Genomic DNA, 23,006 nt, shown 5'->3' with positions numbered 1-23,006 from the left:
GTATGGAGAGGTCCTGTGTACCCTTCACCCTGCTTCCCTCAGTAGTTGTATCTTATGTAACTCTAGTACAATAGCAAAACCAGGAAATTGACATTATCAAATCTATAGGCCTTATTTAGACTTTACCAGTCTTTATATGTGCTCATTTGTGAGTGTGTGTGTATACATTTCTAGGTAATTTTATCACCGGTATGGATTTGTGTAACCACTACTACAGTCAAGATCCAGAGCAGTTCCATGGCTACAAAGGAACTTCTTCATGCTATCCCTCCTAAAGATTTGGAAAAGCTTTAAAGGAAATCGAGTTTTCTAGTTGATTAAGTAGGGATGTAACCCTTGTATCCACAGGGTTCACTGACTTGTTTGCAGTTCAGAGACTTGGCCAGTAAGGGCCCCATTAGGGGTCGTCCTTACATATTGTTGGTATAGTGTTTGGAAATGGGGGGTAGTTTGTAACAAACTATATAAGGAACAAAACTGCTTAATTAAGGACTATTTTTTATGTAGAGTTTTGAAAAGATGTCAGGAAACACCTATTTACTTTTCTGGAATCTCAAAGGTACTATCACTCTTTTTATGATTTCCCACATGCCAGTGGAGTTCTGATATTCCTGGAGACTCAGCTCAGCTCCCTAAAGTCACTGGTCTTTCCCTCATTTTCATCTCAAAGGCTGATCAAGGGTCCCTGGCTCAAGTTCCAGAATTATGTGGATTGCTTACCCTGGCAGTGGAGTATCCTTCCTAAATATCTGGCCTAAATATGTCCTTCCAGCCCTGGTAGCGTAACGGTTACACACTACAGCTGCTAACCAAAGGGCTGGCAGTTCGAATCCACCAGGCACTCCTTGGAAACTCTATAGGGCAGTTTTGCTGTGTCCTATAGGGTCACTATGAGCTGGAATCGACTCAACGGCACTGGGTTTGGTTTGGTTTTTTTTTAGCCATCTTGCTTTCATTACATTCATGTGGTCCTTCCAAAGAGAGCCAGTCATTGACCCTGAGCACACTGCATACGTTCTCACATCTGTACCTTAGCTTATTTTATTTAAGTATTTATTTTTAAATTTTTATTGTGCTTTAAGTGAAAGTTTGCAAATCAAGTCAGTCTCTCATACAAAAATTTATATACACCTTGCTATATACTCCTGATTGCTCTCCCCCTAATGAGACAGCACACTCCTTCCCTCCAGTCTCTCTTTTTGTGTCCATTCAGCCAGCTTCTGACCCCCTCTGCCCTCTCATCTCCCCTCCAGACAGGAGGTGCAAACATAGCCTCATGTGTCCACTTGATCCAAGAAGCTCATTCTTCACCAGTATCATTTTCTATCCCATTGTCCAGTTCATCCCTGTCTGGAGAGTTGGCTTTGGGAATGATTCATCTCTTGGGCTAACAGAAGGTCTGGAGACCATGACCACTGAGGTCCTTCTACTCTCAGTCAGACCATTAAGTCTGGTCTTTTTATGAGAATTTGGTATCTGCATCCCACTGCTCTCCTGCTGCCTCAGGGTTTCCCTGTTGTATTCCCTGTCAGGGCAGTCATCGATTATAGCCAGGCACCAACTAGTTCTTCTGGTCTCAGACTGATGTAGTCTCTGATTTGTGTGTCCCTTTCTATCACTTGGGCTCATAATTACCTTGTGTCTTTGGAGTTCTTCATTCTCCTTTGATCCAGGTGGGTTGAGACCAATTGATGCATCTTAGATGGCCGCTTGCTAGTGTTTAAGACCCCAGATGCCACTCTCCAAAGTGGGATGGAGAATGTTGTCTTAATAGTTTTTTTTTTTAATAATTTTTATTGTGCTTTAAGTGAAAGTTTACAAATCAAGTCAGTCCCTTACACGAAAACCCATATTCACCTTGCTACACACTCCCAATTACTCTCCCCCTAATGAGACAGCCTGCTCTCTCCCTCCACTCTTTCTTTTTGTGTCCTTTTAGCCAGCTTCTAACCCCCTCCTCCCTCTCATCTCCCCTCCAGGCAGGAGGTGCCAACATAGTCTGAAGTGTCCACCTGATCCAAGAAGCTCACTCCTCACCGGCATCCCTCTTCAACCCATTGTCCAGTCCAATTCATGTCTGAAGAGTTGGCTTCAGGAATGGTTCCTGTCCTGGGCCAACAGCAGGTCTAGGGGTCATGACTACCGGGGTCCTTCTAGTCTCAGTCAGACCATTAAGTCTGGTCTTATGAGAATTTGGGGTCTGCATCCCACTGCTCTCCAGCTCCCTCAGGGATTCTCTGTTGTGTTCCCTGTCAGGGCAGTCATTGGCTGTAGCCGGGCACCATCTAGTTCTTCTGGTCTCAGGATGATGTAGTCGCTGGTTTATGTGGCCCCTTCTGTCTCTTGGGCTCATAATCACCTTGTGTCCTTGGTGTTCTTCATTCTCCTTTGATCCAGGTGGGTTGAGACCAGTTGATGCATCTGAGATGGCTGCTTGCTAGCATTTAAGACCCCAGACGCCAGTCTTCAAAGTGGGATGCAGAATGTTTTCTTAATAGATTTTATTATGCCAATTGACTTAGATGTCCCCTGAAACCATGGTCCCCAAACTGCTGTCCCAGCTATGCTGGCCTTTGAAGCTTTCACTTCATTTAGGTAACTTCTTTGCTTTTGGTTTAGTGCAGTTGTGCTGACCTCCCCTGTATTGTGTGTTGTCTTTCCCTTCACCTAAAATAGTTCTTATCTACTGTCTAATTAGCGAAAACCCCTCTTCCTCCCTCCCCCCTTCCCCCTCTTGTAACCATCAAAGAATATTTTCTTTTCTGTTTAAACTGTTTCTTGAGTTCTTATAATAGTGGTCTTACACAATATTTGTCCTTTTGCAACTGACTAATTTCACTTACTATAATGCCTTCCACTTTCCTCCATGTTATGAAATGATTCACGGTTTCATCATCGTTCTTCATCGATGCATTGTATTCCACTGTGTGAATGTACCATAATTTATTTACCCGTTCATCCATTGATGGGCACCTTGGTTGCTTCCATCTTTTTGCCGTCGTAAACAGTGCTGCAGTGAACATGGGTGTGCATATATCTGTTAGTGTAAAGGCTCTTATTTCTCTAGGATATATTCCAAGGAGTGAGATTGCTGGATCGTATGGTAGTTCTATTTCTAGCTTTTTAAAGAAGCGCCAAATCGATTTCCAAAGTGGTTGTACCATTTTACATTCCCACCAGCAGTGTATAAGTGTTCCAGTCTCTCTACAACCTCTCTAACATTTATTATTTTGTGTTTTTTGGATTAATGGCAGTCTTGTTGGAGTGAGATGAAATCTCATTGTAGTTTTGATTTGCACTTCTCTAATGGCTAATGATCGAGAGCATTTCCTTGTGTATCTGTTAGCTACCTGAATGTCTTCTTTAGTGAAGTGTCTATTCATATCTTTTGCCCATTTTTTAATTGGGTTATTTGTCTTTTGGTAGTTGAGTTTTTGCAGTATCATGTAGATTTTAGAGATCAGGCACTGACCAGAAATGTCATAGCCAAAAACTTTTTCCCAGTCTGTAGGTAACCTTTTTACTCTTTTGGTGAAGTCTTTGGATGAACATAGATGTTTGATTTTTAGGAGCTCCCAGTTATCTAGTTTTTCTTCTGCATTGTTAGTAATGTTTTCTATACTGTTTGTGCCATGTATTAGGGCTCCTAATGTTGTCCCTATTTTTACTTCCAAGATTTTTATCATTTTAGATTTTATATTTAGGTCTTTGATCCATTTTGAGTTCGTTTTTGTGCATAGTTTGAGGTATGGGTCTTGTTTCATTTTTTGCAGATGGATATCCATTTCTGCCAGCACCATTTGTTAAAAAGACTGTTTTTTCCCCTTATAACTGTTTTGGGGCCTTTGTCAAATATCAGCTGTTCACATGTGGATGGATTTATGTCTGGATTCTCAATTCTGTTCCATTGGTCTATGTATCTATCTGTGTATCAAAACAACGTACTGTTTTGACTACAGTGGTGGTATAATAGGTTCTAAAATCAGGTAGAGTGAGGCCTCCCACTTTGTTCTTCTGTTTCAGTAATGCTTTACTTATCTGGGCCATCTTTCCCTTCCTTATGAAGTTGGTGATTTGTTTCTCCATCTCATTAAAAAATGTTGGAATTCGGATCAGAATTGCATTGTATCTGTAGATCGGTTTTGGTAGAAAAGACATTTTTACAATGTTAAGTCTTCCTGTCCATGAGCAAGGTACGTTTTTCCACTTATGTAGGTCTCTTTTGGTTTCTTGCAGTAGTGTCTTGTATAGGTCTTTTACATCTCTGATAAGAGTTATTCGTAAGCATTTTACCTTCTTGGGGGCTACTGTAAATGGTGTTGATTTGGTGATTTCCTCTTCGATGTTCTTTTTGTTGGCGTAGAGGAATCCAACTGATTTTTGTATCTTTATCTGATATCCTGACACTGCTGAACTCTTCTATTAATTTCAGTAGTTTTCTTGAGGATTCTTTAGGGTTTTCTGTGTAGAAGAAAATGTCATCTGCAGATAGAGATACTTTTATTTCTTCCTTGCCAGTCTGGAGGCCCTTTATTTCTTTATCTAGCCGAATTGCTCTGGCTAGGACCACCAGCACAGTGTTGAATAAGAGTAGTGATAAAGGACATCCTTGTCTGGTTCCCGATCTCAAGGGGAGTGCTTTCAGACACTCTCCATTTAGGATGATGTTGGCTGTTGGCTTGTATAAATGCCCTTTATTATGTTGAGGAATTTTCCTTCTATCCTATTTTGCTGAGAGTTTTTATCGTGAATGGGTGTTGAACTTTGTCAAGTGCCTTTTCTGCATCAGTTGATAAAATCATGTGATTCTTTTGTTTTATTTATGTGGTGGATTACATTGTTTTTCTAATGTTGAACCATCCCTGCATACCTAGTATGAATCCCACTTGGTCATGGTGAATTATTTTTTTGATATGTTGTTGAATTCTATTAGCTAGAATTGTGTTGAGGATTTTTACATCTGAATTCATGAGGGATACAGGTCAGTAATTTTCTTTTTTTGTGGAGTCTTTGCCTAGTTTTGGCGTCAGGGATATGCTGGCTTCATAGAATGAGTTTGGGAGTATTCTGTTCTTTTATATGCTTTTAAATACCTTTAGTATTTAGTATTTAGCAGTGGTGTTAATTCTTCTCTGGAAGTTTGGTAGAACTCTGCAATGAAGCTGTCTGGGCCAGGGTTTTTTTTGGTTGGGAGTTTATTGATTATCATTTCAGTCTCTTTTGTTATGGGTTTATTTAGCTGTTCTTTCTCTGTTTGTGTTAGTTTAGGTAGCCTGTGTGTCTCTAGAAGTTCATCTATTTCTTCTAGGTTTTCAGATTTGTTAGAGTATAGCTTTTCTTAGTAACCTTATATGATTTTTTTAATTTCAGTTGGGTCTGTTGCCCATCTCATTTCTTATTCAGGTTATTTGCTTCCTGTCTTGTTTTTCTTTTGTCAGTTTGGCCAATGGTTTATCAATTTTGTTAATTTTTTCAAAGAGCCAGCTTTTGGTCTTGTTAATTATTTCAATTGTTTTTCTGTTTTCTATTTCATTTAATTCTGCTCTAATTTTTATTATTTGCTTTCTTCTGGTACCTGAGGGTTTCTTTTGTTGCTCTCTTTCTGTTTGTTCACGTTCAAGGGATAATTCTTTGATTTTGGCCCTTTGTTCTTTTTGTATGTGTGCATTTATTGATAAAAATTGACCTCTGAGCACTGCTTTTGCTGTGTCCCAAAGGTTCGGATAGGAAGTGTTTTCATTCTCATTGGATTCTCTGAATTTCTTTATTCCATCCTTAGTATCTTCTATAACCCAGTCTTTTTTGAGCAGGGTATTGTTCAGTTTCCAAGTGTTTGATTTCTTTTCCCTGCTTTTCCTGTTATTGATTTCCACTTTTATGGCCTTATGGTCAGAGAAGATGCTTTGTAATATTTCAGTGTTTTGGATTCTGCTAAGGCTTGGTTTATGACCTAATATGTGGTCTATTCTGGAGAATGTTCTATGTGCACTAGTAAAGAAAGTATACTTGGTTGCTATTTGGTGGAGAGTTCTGTATATGTCTATAAGGTCAAGTTGGTTGATTGTGGCATTTAGATCTTCCATGTCTTTATTGAGCTTCTTTGTGGATGTCCTGTCCTTCACCGAAAATGCTGTGTTGAAGTCTTTACTATAATTGTGGTGCTGTCTATCTCACTTGTCAATGGTATTAGAGTTTGTTTTATGTATTTTGCAGCCCTGTCATTGGGTGCATAAATATTTAATATGGCTATATCCTCCTGGTATATTGTCCCTTTAATCATTATATAGTGTCCTTCCTTACCCTTTGTGGTGGATTTAACTTCAAAGTCTATTTTGTCAGAAAGTAATATTGCCACTCCTGCTGTTTTGATTGTTGTTTGCTTAATATACTTTTTTCCATCCTTTGAGTTTTAGTTTATTTGTATCTACAAGTCTAAGGTGTGTCTCTTGTAGACAACATATAGATGGATCATGTTTTTTTTATCCATTCTGCAACTGTTTGTCTCTTTATTGGTGCATTTAGTCCATTTACGTTCAGCGTAATTATGGATAAGTATGAATTTAGTGCAGCTCATTTTATTTTTATGCCTGATACTCCTTCCCTGCCAGTCCAGCCTGATTCTTCCAGATCCTGTTCATCCTGTCATTGTCCATAAAGTAGACCACATCTTCAGTGAGCTCTTCCCGAACTTATCCCCCTCTTAAGGAAATTGAGCCTCCTTCCTTTTCACAGTTCTTACTAGGACATTTCCATGACTCCACCCCTTATTACAGTTACATAATTGTCTATTTATACACAACTTATTTGTTGCATTTTTATCTGACTAGATTGTTATATCCTTGAGGGTAGGAATAGTTTCTTATCTCTGTATCCTCTGTAGTTCTGAGGATCAAACCCAAAACCAAATCCATTGCTGTCGAATCGATTCCAACTTATAGTGACCCTATGGAAACCCTGGTGGCATAGTGGTTAAGTGTTACGACTGCTAACCTAAAGGTCAGCCATTCAGATCCACCAGGCGCTCCTTGGAAACTTTATGGGGCAGTTCTACTCTGTCCTGTAGGGTCGCTATGAGTTGGAATCGACTTGACAGCAACGGGTTTGGTTCTGGGTTTATTGGACAGAGTGGAACTGCCTCATAGAGTTTTCAAGGGTGTAAATCTTTATGGAAGCAGACTGCTTCATTTTTCTGCCAAGGAGCACAGCTGGTAGGTTCGATCTGGTGACCTTTTGCTTAGCAGCCGAGCACTTAACCACTTCGCCACCAGGCCTCCCTAGTTCCATATAGTAAGTCATTAGTAATAACTGTTTACTGAATTGATTACATTGAATTTTTGTTGAGGTGCAAATGTTTAGAAATTGTTTTCCGCTTCCTTTTTCCTCTCAAACTGCTCTAGCAGTTTCTAGGGAACATTAAGGGTTTCAAGAGCAAGTGTTTCACCACCAGAAGAAGACTTACTGAAGCAGATAACAAGGGTAGTTGGAGTGAAAAAAGCACTTGGAACTCATTGGAAAAAGACATTATATAAAAACCAGGTACTAGTATTTCAAAGTAATAGGTTACTTTATCTTAGGCTTGCAGTAATAGAATTTGTTCTAGATGGCATGAGGCTCCTATTAGCCGAGCTGTGAGTCCTCCTAGGTGTGGAAGAAGAGAGCAAGCAGAAGAAATATAATGTACCATGTAATTTTATTTTAGTTAAATGTACTGAACCAGAAAGGTTGCAGGACTTTCAAGTGCTTGTTTAACATCTTGATAAAAGAAATGATGGAAGCCAGGGAGAAGTTTCATTTTGCTAAGCTCTTAAGGATTAGGTATCATGCAGCGCTATGATTATTTAGAATAATGACTTTGAGAGCTCATCTTCTAAAAAGTGAGAAAAATAGCAGTAGCTCCAAAAGCACTCTTGTGTTTTAGTATCTGAAGAAATTGTTCCTCATTGCTCTCCGGAGTAAACCGGGCTTTTTGTTTATTTCCTCTTCTGTTTCTTGAGCACAACTTGACCTGAACCTGTGCTGTAGGATGGGCGGCCCTCCAGACTCTGCCCAACACAGATCAGCAAGAAATCGGCCTTAAAATTGTCAGAATCACTATGTTTTGATTCTAAAGAGATCTGAGCAATTGAAGAGTTCCAACCAGCACTGTATATCAAAAAAACAAAACAAAACAAAAACCTGTTGCCTTGAGTCAGTTCCGACTCATAGCAACCCTATAGGACAGAGTAGAACTGCCCCATAGGGTTTCCAAAGCTGTAATCGTTACAGAAGCAGACTGCCACATCCTTCTTTTGCAGAACGGCTGTTGGGTTCAAACAGCCATCTTTTTGGTTAGCAGCTGAGTGCTTAGCCACTGTGCCATCAGGGCTCCCATCCATTGTATCTTTGTTGTTGTTAGGTGCTGTCACGTTGGTTCCCACTCATAGCGACCCTGTGTAGAACAGAACGAAACGCTGCCCAGTCTTGTGCCATCGTCACAATCTTTGCTATGTTTCAGCCTATTGTTGCCGCCACTGTGTCAACCCATCTCATCAAGGATCTTCCTCTTTTTCGCTGACCCTCTACCTTACCAAGTGTGATGTATAGATGAGGAAAATCCATCAATCAGGTTGTCTAAAGTTAGTTAAGAATCATAGGAAACTCTGCAATTCCTTTTCAGTTTTATTGTCCTTTTAAAGGTCCATTTGATTGTTATTAATAATAGTGAAAGTATTGTAAACTCAGAGCCAAACTAAATGCAGCATTTAGAAAATGCTGTTTGAATAAACCTGCTATTGCGGATTGCTTATCCTATTTTCTGCAAAGGATTTTTGTATATCTGAAATAAAGACACTTAAATTATTTTTTTCCAATAAGATTTTTTTTTGCTAAATATCTGCTAAGATAGGGTAAGTTGAAGTATAGATTTTTTTTTTTTTTTTTTTCCTTGAAACCTTATGGTAGATGCTCTAAAGCAGGGACTGGCAAATTTTTTCTGTAAAGGGCCAGGTAGTAAATACTTGGGACTTTGCAGACCATACAGTTTCTGCTGCAACTATGCAACTCCGCTGTTGTAGTGCAAAAGCAGAAAATGGTTGTGTTTTGAAACTTCATTTACAAAAGCAGGCGATGGGGCAGATTTGACCTATTGGCCATAGTTTGGCGACCCCTGCAGTAAAGTACGACGGGCTAAAACACAGCAACGAGTGTGAGGATGGTGCAGGACCAGGCAGCATTTCGTTCTGTTGTACATAAGGTCTTTATGAGTCAGAACCGACTCGATGGCATCTAACAACTGTAGCAATAACAGCAGTAAAGTATTGGGCCCTTGCCCATTTTTTGTCCGCAGGACCTAGCTTGCTATCTTTCATATAGAAGGCAGTATAATTGTTTATGGTAGTAGTTGTGGTGGTGATAATGATGATGATAATTAAGAAGATACAAATCAAATTTTGTTAAAAGAAATGATCATTTCCTGCTGATGTATAATTTTAGAGTTATTTTCTAGACAACATTCTAGCCTTAAGATATAATAAACACACTTAAGAGAACAGCTAACGTGTTTGAACTACATCTTCAAAAGAAGAATGGAATTTTTCTCAGTATTTGTAAAAACATTTCTTTTTCTAAAGGAAATAGCTTTGTTCTAATTATAAAGTTAAGACATACACAGGGACTACAGAGAAGTGTGAAGAAGAAATTAAAAATATGTCCAAATCTCGAAACCTAGAGGTAACCACAGATAATAACTACATATAAAACTTCTCTTGGCTTTCCAGATCCTCTGTCTGCCTTTTCCACTTGCTTGGTATTCAGGAAGGTCGACTTGTGTAGACTACATCAACAGGAATCCTTGCCATTTGGTTTCTGGTTAGATTCAGCCAATGGGAGGTACCAATAGAAAACGAAAGGGTGGAGGATAGTGAAGTGGGGGTGTTTATTCCCTATCTCCCTCACCCCCCGCTTCATCATCTGCCAATGGCCACACTCCTGTCAAGCAGCCACTCTAATCAAAGCTCTTTTGGTGCCTGTAACCAGATACCGCTCCCTCTTTCACCTTCAGGCCTAGGGTCAAGACTTCCCATGAGTTACTACCCCTGGGTATTGCACCATCTCTATTGCTTTCTCTAGGCCTTGCCTATCCTTTAAATAGTCCATTTATCAAATTTATATACCCAGTTTGAGTGTTCCATCTGTTTCTCACCATGAACCTGGCCTGACTGATACAAATGTATCAAGTTTGACTGATTCCACCATTAAAGCAGATAAGTAGAACTTCTCTTGTCTGCTTTACTTCTCCAGGTAAGAAACAAACACTTCACAGCAGTTATTGAAAGACTATGGGATTAGGGCTCATCTTCAGGCAGTATATCGACAGTGCTCCACTGCTATTCATAAAGTTCTCACTGGCTAATTCTTTTCAGAAGTAGACCAGCAGGTCCTTCTTCCTAGTCTGTCTTAGTCTGTCAGCTCAGCTGAAACCTGTCTGTCTGCCATGGGTGACCCTGCTGGTATTTGAATACTGGTGGCATAGCTTCCAGCATCACAGCAACACGCAAGCCACCACAGTATGACAAACTGAGAGACACATGGGGGAAACCAAACCTGTTGCCATTGAGTTGATTCTGACTCATAATGACCCTATAGGCCAGGGTAGTGTGAGAAGAGGAGCCTCTCAGGTTGGAAGGCACTCAAAATACAACAGAGGAAAAGATGCCTCCTCAAAGTAGAGTCAACCTTAATGACCTATGGATGGAATCAAGCTTTCGGGACCTTCATTTGCTGATGTGGCACTACTCAAAATGAGAAGAAAACAGCTGCAAACACCCATTAATAATCGGAACCTGGAATGTAGGAAGTATGAATCTAGGAAAATTGAAAATCATCAAAAGTGAAATGGAACGCATAAACATCGATATCCTAGGCATCAGTGAGCTGAAATGGACTGGTATTGGTCATTTTGAATTAGACAGTCATATGGTCTACTGTGCCAGGAATGACAACTTGAAGAGGAATGGTGTTGCATTCATTGTCAAAAAGAACATTTCAAGATCTACCCTGAAGCACAACGCTGTTAGTGAAAGAATTAATATCCGTATGCCTACAAGGAAGACCAGGTTAATATGACTGTTATTCAAATTTACGCACCAACCACTAAGGCCAAAAATGAAGAAATTGGAGATTTTGACCAACTTCTGCAGTCTGAAACTGATTTATCATGTAATCAGAATGCGTTGATAACTACTAGAGATAGGAATGTGAAAGTTGGAAAAAAAGAAGAAGGATCAGTAGTTGGAAAATATGGCCTTGGTGGTAGAAACAGTGCTGGAGATTACATAGAATTTTGCAAGACCAACAACTCCTTTATTACAAATACCTTTTTCAACAACAAATGGCATGTATACACATGGACCTGGCCAGGTGGAATACACAGGAATCAAATCCACTACACCTGTGGAAAGAGATGATGGAAAAGCTCAGTATCATCAGTCAGAACAAAGCCAGGGGCCGACTGTGGTACAGACCATCAATTGCTCATAAGCAAGTTCAAGTTGAAGCTGAAGAAAATTAGAACAAGTCCACAAGAGCCAAAGTACGACCTTGTGTATATCCCACCTGAATTTAGAGACCATCTTAAGAATAGATTTGACGCACTGAACACTAATGACCAAAGACCAGACAAGTTGTGGAATGACATCAAGGACATCATACATGAAGAAAGTAAAAGGTCGTTAAAAAGCCAGCAAAGAAACAAAAAGACCAAAATGGATGTCAGAAGAGAGTCTGAAAGTTGCTCTTGAATGTTGGGTAGCTAAAGCAAATAGAAGGAACGATGAAGTGAAAGAGCTGAAAAAATTTCAAAGGGTGGCTTGAGAAGACAGAAAAAACTATTATAATGAAATGTGCAAAGACCTTGAGTTAGAAAACCAAAAGGGAAGAACATGCTTGGCGTCTCTCAAGCTGAGAGAACTGAAGAAAGAATTCAAGCCTCAAGTTAACAACGATGAAGGATTCCATGGGCAAAATACTGAATGACGCAGGAAGCATTAAAAGATGAAGGAATACACAGAGTCACTGTACCAAAAAGAATAGGCCGACGTTCAGCCATTTCAGGAGGTGGCATATGATCAAGAACTGATGGTATTAAAGGAAGAAGTCCAAGCTTCACAGAAGGCATTGGTGAAAAACAAGGCTCCAGGAATTAACGGGATACCAATTGAGATGTTTCAACAAACGGAAGCGTTCACTCTTCTATGCCAAGAAATTGAAAGACAGATACCTGGCCAACTGATTGGAAAAGATCTATATTTATGCTTATTCCAAAGAAAGGTGATTCAACCAAGTGCAGAAATTATTGAACAATATCATTAATATCACACGCAAGCAAAATTCTGCTGAAGATATTCCAAATTGGTTGCAGCAGTACATCCACAGGGAACTGCCAGAAATTCAAGCTGGATTCAGAAGAGGACATGGAACGATAGATATCATTTTTGATGTCAGACAGGTCCTGGCTGAAAGCAGAGAATACCAGAAAGATGTTCACCTGTATTTTACTGACTGTGCAAAGGCATTCGACTGTGTGGATCATAAGAAATTATGGATAACATGGGGAAGAATGGGAATTCCAGAACACTTTATTGTGCTCATGAGGAGCCTTTACATAGATCAACAGGCAGCCCATCGAACAGAACGAGGGGATACTACGTGGCTTAAAGTCAGGAAAGGTGTGTGTCAGTGTTGTATCCTTTCACCATACTTATTCAATCTGTATGCTGAGCAAATAGTCTGAGAAGCTGGACTATGTGAAGAAGAATGCACCATCAAGATCGAAAGAAGACTCACTAACAACCTGAGTTATATAGATGACACAACCTTGGTTGCTGAAAGTGAAGAGGACTTGAAGCACTTACCGATGAAGGTCAGTGACCACAGCCTTCAGTATGGATTGCACCTCAACGTAAAGAAAACAGAAGTCCTCGCAACTGTACCAGTAAACAACATCAGGATAAACGGAGAAAAGATTGAAGTCATAGAGGATTTCATTTTACTTGGATCCACAATCAACAACCACAGAAGCAGAAGAAATCGAAAGATGCATTGCATTGGGCAAATCTGCTGCAAAAGACCTATTTAAAGTTTTAAAAAGCAAAGGTGTCACTTCAAGGACTAAGGTGTGCCTGACCCAAGCCATTGTGTTTTCATTGCCATTCGAAAGCTGGATAATGAATAAGGAAGATCGAAGAAAAATTGACCCCTTTGAGTTTTGGTATTGGCGAACAATGTTGAATACACCATGGACTGCTGGAAGAACAAACAAATCTGCCTTTGAAGAAGTACAGCTAGAATGCTCCTTAGAAGCGAGGATGATGAGACTTTGTCTCACATACTTTGGACATGTTATCAGGAGTGACCAGTCCTTGAAGAAGGACATCATGCTTGGTAAAGTGAAGGAAAGGAATACCCTCAACAAGATGGATTGACTCAGTGGCTGCAACAGTGGGCTCAAGCATAACAACGATTGTGACGTTGGTACAGGACTAGCAGTGTTTCCTTCTGTTTTATACAGGGCCGCCATGAGTGGGAACTGACTGGACAGCACCTAACAACAACAACATGGGGGTAGGAACTAGAAAGCCTGAGTTCAAATTCCAGCTCTGACATTTAATAGCTGTATGACCTTGGGTGTATTACATCATCTCAGTGAGACTTGGTGTCTCCATTTGAAAAAAGAGGTAATAATGTCTACCACGGATTGTTGGGGACATAAAATGAGGTAGTGTTTGAAAGTGCATATTACATTGTCTGGCATATATATGGCTTTTAAGTGCTGAAAAGTATTGTAAAAGAGCAACTTATTTTTCTTGGTTTGTAATCTTTTTTTTTAATCAGATACTCATCTAAAAGATCCTGCAATTGAATTCTTTGTAAAGGAAAAGACCGTTAGTAACAGGTGGATCCTCTCCTATGATACCTATTGCAGAGACTGTATATTTCAGAGAGCCATCACCGCCCCCCCCAGCAGTCGATTTTTCTCGCCGGCAGATTTCTAGCTGACAGCAGGTGGCAGTAGAGAGTTATGCCCACCCTTATAGGTAAAAACCAAAACCAAACCCACTGAGGTCAAATGGATCCTGACTCAGAGGTATTTTGGGCTAATAGGAAGTCTACATGTTGGAGTGTTAGTGTTAATGACTATTTTGATTGCTCAAAAAGAAAAAACTTCAGAATCAACAGACGGAAGGTGGATACTTACCCTGCAAAGTAGTGGTTAAGAGCTATGGCTGCTAACCAAAAGGTCGGCAGTTTGAATCCACCAGGTGCTCCTTGGAAACCGTACAGGGAAGCTGTACTCTGTAATATAGGGTTGCTATGAGTCAGAATCGACTCATTGGCAACGGGTTTGGTTTTTTGGGTAATATTTATTGAACACATGCTACAGAGTTTTTACGTACCTCATTTTATGTATTTGTTTGTATGTGCTGACTTTTTGCCTGTCTGTGTACTTATTTGTCTAGCTGTTAGTTGTTGTTGAGTTGGCTCTAACTCAGTGAAGTAGATAGTAGTATTATTACCATTTTAAGGAGAAGAAACTGAATTTTATGGAGAGGTGAAGTGACTTGATTAATATCTCTTAGCTAATAAGTGGTAGTTATGAGATTCAAACCCAGTGGTCTCCCCAGAGGCCTGGATACTCAGCAGCTGTGCTGTGCTGCCTCCAAGACTTGTTTCCTTGAAATGCTAGAAGGTTGACCTTTGAAAAATGTTTGATTATGTAAGTACATGGCAAAAAATTCAAACCATACAGTGGGGTAGAGTTAAAGTACAGGCACGCGTCTCATCTGGGTCCTCCTGTTCCCTAATTCCCTTCTCCAGAGGCAACCACTGTTACCTGTTTCTTTCGTAACCTTCTCAGATACCCTTACAGAGGTGTAGCAGTGCTTGTGAGCAGACTCGTGACTGGCCTTTATAATCCATCTTAGCTCACTTTCTGCCTGTTGTCCTCCGTGTTTTCTTAGGCTCTCTGAGTACAGGAGGAGGAGGGTGCTGTTGGTGAGATCCTTAGCTGCTCACTCACCAAATACTATTCAGATTTTTTATTTCTTTGCTTTCAGCTTGACCTAGTGGGTTCTAAATTCCTGTCATCTCCTACTTTTTTCATTTAACACATAGTCAGTGTTCTCAGGGTTGAATAAAAGCCTCAAACTCATAATGCGCTTAGGTGTTAAATGTAAGGCAATGGAAGTTGTCATATATTCTAAATACCTCACTGTTGATTAGCAGAATGACCTGTCATAGCTGGGGATACTGGCAGAAAAGATACCTTACATGGGGTTGAGTACTTGTCCTCAGTGCTCTTGCGACAGTTGCAGTCCCTGTATTTTGACACAAATGTTAGTACCTGTCTTGAAATAAAGGATTTTGTAATAACAGTGCAGAAATGATCAACCAGGTGATAATTGTGTCTTTAATAGATGATTCTTACTGCAGTGTGTTTGATTCTACATGGAGATTCCTAAATGGCTGAATTATATTGTGATTAAACGTAGCAGAAAGAGTGAGCGGTCATTTCCAGTGCAATTAAAAAAACGAGCAATTAAAATTAAGTGGTTTAGGTGAATATTGCTAAATGCGTTATGGATTTGCAGGAAAATATATTTTTAAAAAACCCAACTTTTATATGACTCAGAATCTGAGTATGTATATTTTTTATGCAATCATGTAAATGAATTTGTTTATTATCCTGAACATGCCTAAGGTTTTTCTATGAAGAGTGATACAAGGGGGTCATGCTTCAATCAGTTCTTTTTGAAGCCAACTGTAATGAGTTCAAAGCATATGGTATTGATTTTTGAGAGTTCTGCCACAAGAGCTATCATAAATTATTGGCTCTATATTTTATTTTAGGATATCAGCTTCATGTTTTAGAAGCATGTTTGATGGAAGTGCCTGTGTCTCTATAATCAGCCACATGGCCTAAGGAGTAGGCATGCAGCAATTGATTAAGTTGACATTTGATATTAATAGCTTAGAGACTCTTTACATCATAATATTCTTATCCATTTTAGATTTTAAATGAAGACAATTTTGACTGGTGTTTCATAGTTAATGAGTGGTAGTGCTGGGATTCAGAGCCAGGCAGCCTGTCTAGAAGCCTACACACTTAACCACTGCACTCTACTACTTCCAAGGTATTTGTCTTTGACATGCTTTCTCCATCCCTTTGCCTAACGCCACTTGTACCTTTTGGCAACAGGGGATATGTGTATCATTGAGTCATTATCCACCTGGAACAGCAAGTCCTCAGCTTTCTCTTTGATGAGCTGTATGACCTTAGCTATTTGACTTCTCTGAGCATCAGTTTCTTCATCTGTGAAATGGGAATAATAATCACCACCTTCCTGCCTCACTAGGTAGATGCATTGATTAGCTGATTCTAGTCATCCTTCTATCCCTCAGGTGTAGCATAGTACCTGACATTGTAGGCCCTTAATATGTGTTTGTTTCTGTGCTCTTCTTCTCTTCTAGAAGCAGGATTTTGATTAAGAGTTAGATATCTCTTGGGGTGGTCTGAACAGGTAACTACTTGAATATATTCAGGAAATTAAGATAAATATGGTCAAGGGACTACTTATTATATCCTGTACTTTCATAGTAAATAAAACTGAGCTCAGTATCTGCCTGGGAAAACACAAAAGATTTGTTGCTAGAGGTAGGGAAAAGAATCCCTCTACTTAATGGACCTTGGGAATTCTCTCAGTGTAGGATAAGAGCTAGTCACACCAAATGGCAGGGAGGACTCGATGGACGTTTAACTGAGATTTGTTATGTTATGATTGGACAAGTTAATAAGAAGAGTGGAAGGACCTTACGGGCATGGAGAACAGCAGAGCAGGAGCAAAGGCTTGCAGGCAGGAAGTTGCGGGTGGGATATGGGACAATATAAGCTGTCTGTTTAACTGGGATTGCCTGCCAGAGTGCAGTGGGAGATGATGTTGGAGAGTAATTGGGATGAGGTCATAGAGGGTTCTGCATGCCCGGTTAAGGAGTTTGGATGTTATCTTTAGGAGGCTGTGATTGACTGAAAGTTTTTGAGCAAAGGGAAGTGAGGATGAGCACTGTCATGGACAAGGAGAGACTGGAGTGGGATAAACAGTTGGATTTTGAGGAGAAATGGCACATGTAGAATAACAGGTGAAGAGAGCTGTGGTAATAGTGCAGAGAGGTAATTGGAGAAGGAGGTACTGAGTTTACATGATTACAGTTCTTGAAGGGGATTATGAGAGACATGGCCATAAAATGTAAGCTGGAAAGAAGGAGATAGAAATGGAAGTACAAGAACAGCACATGTTGAAAGGAGAGTTAGAAAGCTTGTATAACCTTGGGCTCCGAGGCTCAGTATTCCCAACCCTTTCATCAGTATTAGGGCAAGGATAAGCTGGTTATATTCAGAAAAGCTCAGAGTCAGTAGTTTGAGGTCAGGGCATCCTAAGAGGTGTCAGGGACCCAACTGCTGCCTCACCTGCCACAGTTCAGAATGATACTCTGTGAAAGTGAACTGAGTCCTCAGTGCCTAGCACAGTACTTCAGTCTGAGGACTAAAGAAAGGCATTTATAGACTCCTCTTCCAGCGTTTTCTTTCAAGGCCTAGTTCAGATACTTTTTTTTTTTGTCAGTGAAAATTCTGCAGCTCATTTTGTCCCCATGTCCCCACTTTAACCGTTTTTACTCCACTGATTCCCTAGTCATCAAGATGAATATTTTTCTGCCCTTCCCTCTCTTGTCCTTCTGCTGCCACTTTTGATACTATTTCCACTCCCCTCTTCTTGAAATTCTCTTTCCTTATATTTTATCTGGCCACTTGTTTTTTAAATAAAGTTTTATTGGAACACAGCCACACCTATCCATTGTCTGTCTGCTTTCATACTACATGACAGAGTTGAGGAGTTGTGACAGAGACTGCATGGCCTACAAAGCCTAAATACTTATCTGGCCCTGTACGGGAAGGGTTTGCCAACTCCTGTTCTATGATACCACTCTTCCCTGATTTTCTCGTTCCCTTCTGCTGAACCCTGAAGCTGAGAGAACATGTAAGAGTCAGTTCTAAGGTAAGGTTGTAAAAGCTGTGGCTAAAAAATCCCCTGAAGTACTGAAGGAACTGAACTCCTTTCCCTTCCAGCTGTTTTAGGAAACAGTATCTGACAATTCTTATATTTTTTTGAAAAGGCTGTCCTAATGTAATTATATATATGGGCACCATGCTGAGGAGTTGTAAGCATTACGTAATTTTTAGTTCATTTTACAGATGAGAAAATTGAAAAACAGAGGGTAGTAGCTTGACCAAGGTCACACAGCCAAGAAATAGCCCATGGCCTGTGCCCCAACTGCCACACCAGATTGCCTCCAGAGGGCGCTGCTGCTTCAGAGCCCACACTAAATGGAAAGGCAAAGATGTTTGTGAGTAAATACAGTCCTGGAGGGTGGGTGAGTTTCCAAAGATTAGCTTTGCAGTGGAGTACAAAACCCCATTATAGGGCGAGCAGAGCCTGGAGAGAAACACTCAACAAATCGTGACTTTGCAGAACAATCCTGTGACTTCTAGAGAGTGCTTTCTGAACACCGTGTAGCAACCCTGATGCAGCTGGGACTTTGGACTCTGCTAGTCACATTCTCTGCTAGCAGGGGCCTGTGAAGCGAGTACCCACAGAATTCAGCAAAATAAGGACGGGTTGGCTCTTGTTCCTTGTACTAATGTCAGTGTCCTCTGTTAATGAGCCTTTGGTATTTCAGAAAAAGAATCATCCTAGAGGCATATAAAGCACATGTGCGTGGACCAAAGGTTTTTCTCCTGTTTCCGCTTCTGAACGTTGACCTTGCAGTGTGCTAGTGTGGCTCTGACATCCACCCGTGTAATGGGACATTATGTTTGAAAGGACTGGCCCAGAGTGGGCCAGCGTATGCAAGGGGAGCTCATCAAGCCTTCACATGACTTTCAGGCTCCATTGATCCTGCGTCTTTGGGGAGGAACAGCATCCTGCAGAGTGTTGTGAAATTTGCCCAGGTGTCGGTGGGAATGCCTGTGGCGATGGTGGTAGGGCACAGGAAGAAACTCCAGGGTGACAACAAACAAATGAAGTCCAGCAAGGAATACTTTACATGTTTTAGGAGAACACTTGAATTCCCCAAATAGCAGAAGCAGGAGCAGACCAGGAAGGAGATCCTAAGGACCTGAAGCAGTGGCAGCAGGTAGCCTTGTGGTTGGAGGGAGCAGTGGTATGGATTCTGTGGGCAAGGAGGTCCTACGCCAGCATCCCAGATAGGATGTCAGGACCTGCAGCTGTGAAGGGTTGTTTCAGAGCCTTCTGCCACCTGAGAACCCCAGAGCCATTCTCTTTCTTAATAGTTGTAGAACTCACTTTGAACCAGCAGCCCTACAAGGTAATACTTTTACCATTTTCTTGTCCCGTAATGTTGCCTCCATGATGCCAGCCTATATTCCGTGGAGTTTTTAAAGTAAAGGGATGTCATGCCCAGATTGATCCATTCTGCAGATAATATACTAGCCTTTCAGGGTTTCTTCGGCCAGCAATTCTGTTAGAATTCAAGCGTGAAAGGATGATTTGGAAAAAATTATAGCCCTCAAGGAAATTTGCTGCCTGGTGGGCCAAAGACGTACAATCGTCTGTGGTACAAGGCAGACTACAGTGAGAGCCATAATCAGAGTACAGGGAGTAACAAGAACAGAGGGAGTGAGATTAATTCTAACTCAAGGAATCTGAGAACTAAACGTCCTTCTTGCCTTCTGTTTCCTTTCTGTATTCTCTTCTTCCAACTTTCTAAATGTGGATGCTGCAAAATTCTACCGTCTCCTTCTTGTGTATTGACTCTGATGGAAATCCCATTTATTCTCCTGGTTTCCCTTTTGCTGTCTTTGCCTTTGTCTCCCAATCTCCATGTCCTGACTAACCCCACAGTCATGTCTTCTGCTCCTCCTTGGCCTGATCCCTCTGCCCTAGCAAGTAAGCTCCTCCCCATTCTTTTCTCCTCTCTCTGCTCCTGCCACCTTTCCCTAGATTTCTGAAACAGCTTCAGACCCAACTCTGACACATTCTTAAAAACCCAGATCAAGTCAGAGCTCCTTATGGATCTTTTCCTGACCACCCAGCTAGGATTGCTCTCCCCCTGCTGAAGTCTCCAGTACTCGTCTCTATTGCTTTTCTGGCAGTTGGCAGAGAAGGCTGCCTTGGATTGGAATGGATATTACACGTGTGCATATTTTTTACATTTATTGAACTGCCGTCTCCTAAAGGGTAGGGACTGTGTCCTCCCCCTCACCCCCCAGGACTTCACAGAGCACCACAGCACACTGTAAAGAGGCAGTAAGCACAGGAAAAGGTGTGCGAGTGTGTTCTAGGTATAGAAGAGAAGTTGAGTTTCAAGCCCGAGAGTGTCCTTGCAAGAGGACATGGAGGCAGCAAAGTCCAAGTGCACAGGCCAGTGTCAGTGCCGAGAGAGACAAATAAGCTGGACAGGGACAATGAGTCAAGACAAATGCCAGCGACCAGGGCCTTTTAGCAAGTTGGGATCGGAAACCACAAGCGGGTTTCCACGAGAAGGTCATGACTGTAACCTGAGACATGCTCTACTGGATTTTGGCAAGCAGGGGTTGACAGGTGTGTGCTGGGAGCCAGACAGAAGCTGTGTTCACCTCACAGTTCTGCAGGTAGTCAGAACAGCTGTTGATAGCAGGGGCCAGCTTCGCTGGCAATCTGAAGGACTCTACCCCGAGCACCTTATTCCAGAGAATCTGTGGCTTCCAACTCCGGTTTGTCCCTGCCAGCGATGCTGTATGAGTGGTTAGCCCATGACTAAGCTGAAGTCACAGGATAACTTTCAGGAGGTCAAGGAGGCCCAGTACAGGAAGGCCATAGGGCTGACCATGGTTGGGGGGTGTAATGTGGCTCTTCTGTTAGTACTGGTGCATTGTGCTCCTTGCCAACGGCTGGAGGATGGTTCCCTGGGCCTCATGAAATTTGTGGAGCTTTTCCACCTAGTGACCTTTATCGCCCTCTTCATGGGAACTCATGCAGACCTTTCACTGTGGCAGGTTTTTATCGATTCTAAGACTCTGCCTTCCACCCTGAGCCCCAGCAGCCTGCTCTCTCCTGATGAGTGGCCAGTTCTGGTACCAGTGTTACCCATGAGGGCTCCAGCTAGAGGACTGGCTCTGGGACCCCATCTTGTACCTCTGAAATGTCCCTGAGTAGGTCAAAGCCTGCTGTATTGTGAATCGGGGGAAGCCTGAGAACCTGGCCCTGCCTCTGCAGCAGGAGGGGAATTGAAGAGGGGTAGTGACGTCTGAACTGCTTTGTACTCTCAACGCTGAGCCCCTTCCTGCTCACTGACTTTGAGAACAGCTCCTTCCTTTCCAGCCCCTCCCTGGCCCTCTCCCACTCCTCCAGCTGTCATTATTCCGGGGCATTACTTCCTATACCCCAAATTGGCAGGTGTTTAGAATCACCTGGATGCTTTAAAAAATAAAAAAGTTCTTAGTCCCTACTTACGGAAATTCTCTTTAACTAGGTATAGATGGGGCCTGGGAATCTGGCATTTTTGTACATCTGTACGTTAAAAAAAAAAGAATGTTAGAAGGATGGATAATGGAATTCCTAAGTTACTGAGTAATTTTTATTTTCTTCTTTCTCTAATTGTGCTTTTTGGATTTTCTACAGTGATCATATATTGCTTTAGAAATCAAAGAAGGAATACCAGTTGCTGTCAAGGTGACCCTATGTGTGTCAGAGTAGAACTGGGCTCCATAGGGTTTTCAGTGGCTGATTTTTTGGAAATAGATCACCAGGCCTTTCTTCCGAGGCATCTCTGGGTGGACTCAAACCTCCAACCTTTAGGTTAGCAAGCGAGCGTGTTAACTGTTTACATCACCCAGAGAAAGAATGGATATCATTAAAAAAACAAAAACCAGATCATGAAGTTATCAGTCACGTTCAGAAAACATTAAACACACACACATACACACAAAACCAACCCCCTTGCGACTGAGTTGATTCCAAATCATGACAACGCTGTTAACTCTCTTAAATTTGTTGCTCTTTTTCGCAGGGGGACTTGATCTCATCTTCATGCCAGGTCTTGGGTTTGACAAACATGGCAACCGCTTGGGGAGGGGGAAGGGCTACTATGACAGCTACCTGAAGCGCTGTCTACAGCAGCAGGAAGTGAAGCCCTACACCATGGCCTTGGCTTTCAAAGAACAGATTTGCCACCAAGTCCCAGTGGATGAACATGACATGAAGGTAGACGAAGTTCTGTATGAAGACCCATCAACATCTTAAGTCCAGATGACGACAGCCAAATAAACGATGTTTTGTACCAGAAAAAACCAAAATACATGTATTTTCCTTTGTCAAAAAACAATTGAAATTGCACACCAGTATGGGTACGGACTGCATTTTTTTTTTTATTAACTTTTATTGAGCTTCAAGGGAACATTTACAAATCAAGTCAATCTGTCACATACAAGTTTACATACATCTTACTCTGTACTCCCACTTGCTCTCCCCCTAATGAGTCTGCCCTTCCAGTCTCTCCTTTCGTGACAATTTTGCCAGCTTCCCACTCTCTCTATCCTCCCATCACCCCTCCAGACAGGAGATGCCAACACAGTCTCAAGTGTCCACCTGATAAAATTAGCTCACTCTTCATCAGCATCTCTCTCCCACCCGCTGTCCAGTCCCTTTCATGTCTGATGAGTTGTCTTCGAGGATGGTTCCTGTCCTGTGCCAACAGAAGGTCTGGGGACCGTGGCCGCTGGGATTCCTCTAGTCTCAGTCAGACCATTAAGTATGGTCTTTTTATGAGAACGGACTGCATTTTTTTAAGTGTAATTGTAAATATCTAACATAAAACCTTAACATAAAACCATCTTTAAAAGCCGATAGACGTGAATGGTAGAATATTAATTAAAAGGAGGATATTACTATATGATTGTCAACTTCCTGGCGTTAACA

The 23,006-nt window shown here is 41.4% G+C and overlaps 1 protein-coding gene across 14 annotated transcripts in view; it reads left to right on the top strand.

The window, feature by feature from the left end:
* Positions 1–22,429, top strand: part of MTHFS (methenyltetrahydrofolate synthetase) — a 68,078-nt gene extending 45,649 nt beyond the window's left edge. For 13 of the 14 annotated variants that reach the window (XM_049852529.1, XM_049852519.1, XM_049852521.1 and 10 more), the window contains one exon: positions 22,099–22,429. In XM_049852529.1, coding sequence (XP_049708486.1) covers positions 22,099–22,331 — 233 coding nt within the window. In that variant the 3' untranslated portion in view covers positions 22,332–22,429. Of the gene's footprint in view, positions 1–7,397; positions 7,537–22,098 lie in introns of all 14 variants that reach the window. The other variant, XR_007512431.1, reaches the window with a different exon arrangement.
* Positions 22,430–23,006: the final 577 nt, after the last annotated feature.

The sequence above is a fragment of the Elephas maximus genome, chromosome 13 (genome assembly GCF_024166365.1).
Source record: "Elephas maximus indicus isolate mEleMax1 chromosome 13, mEleMax1 primary haplotype, whole genome shotgun sequence".
Lineage (NCBI taxonomy): Eukaryota > Metazoa > Chordata > Mammalia > Proboscidea > Elephantidae > Elephas > Elephas maximus.
This window is presented reverse-complemented; position numbering and strand designations above follow the sequence as displayed.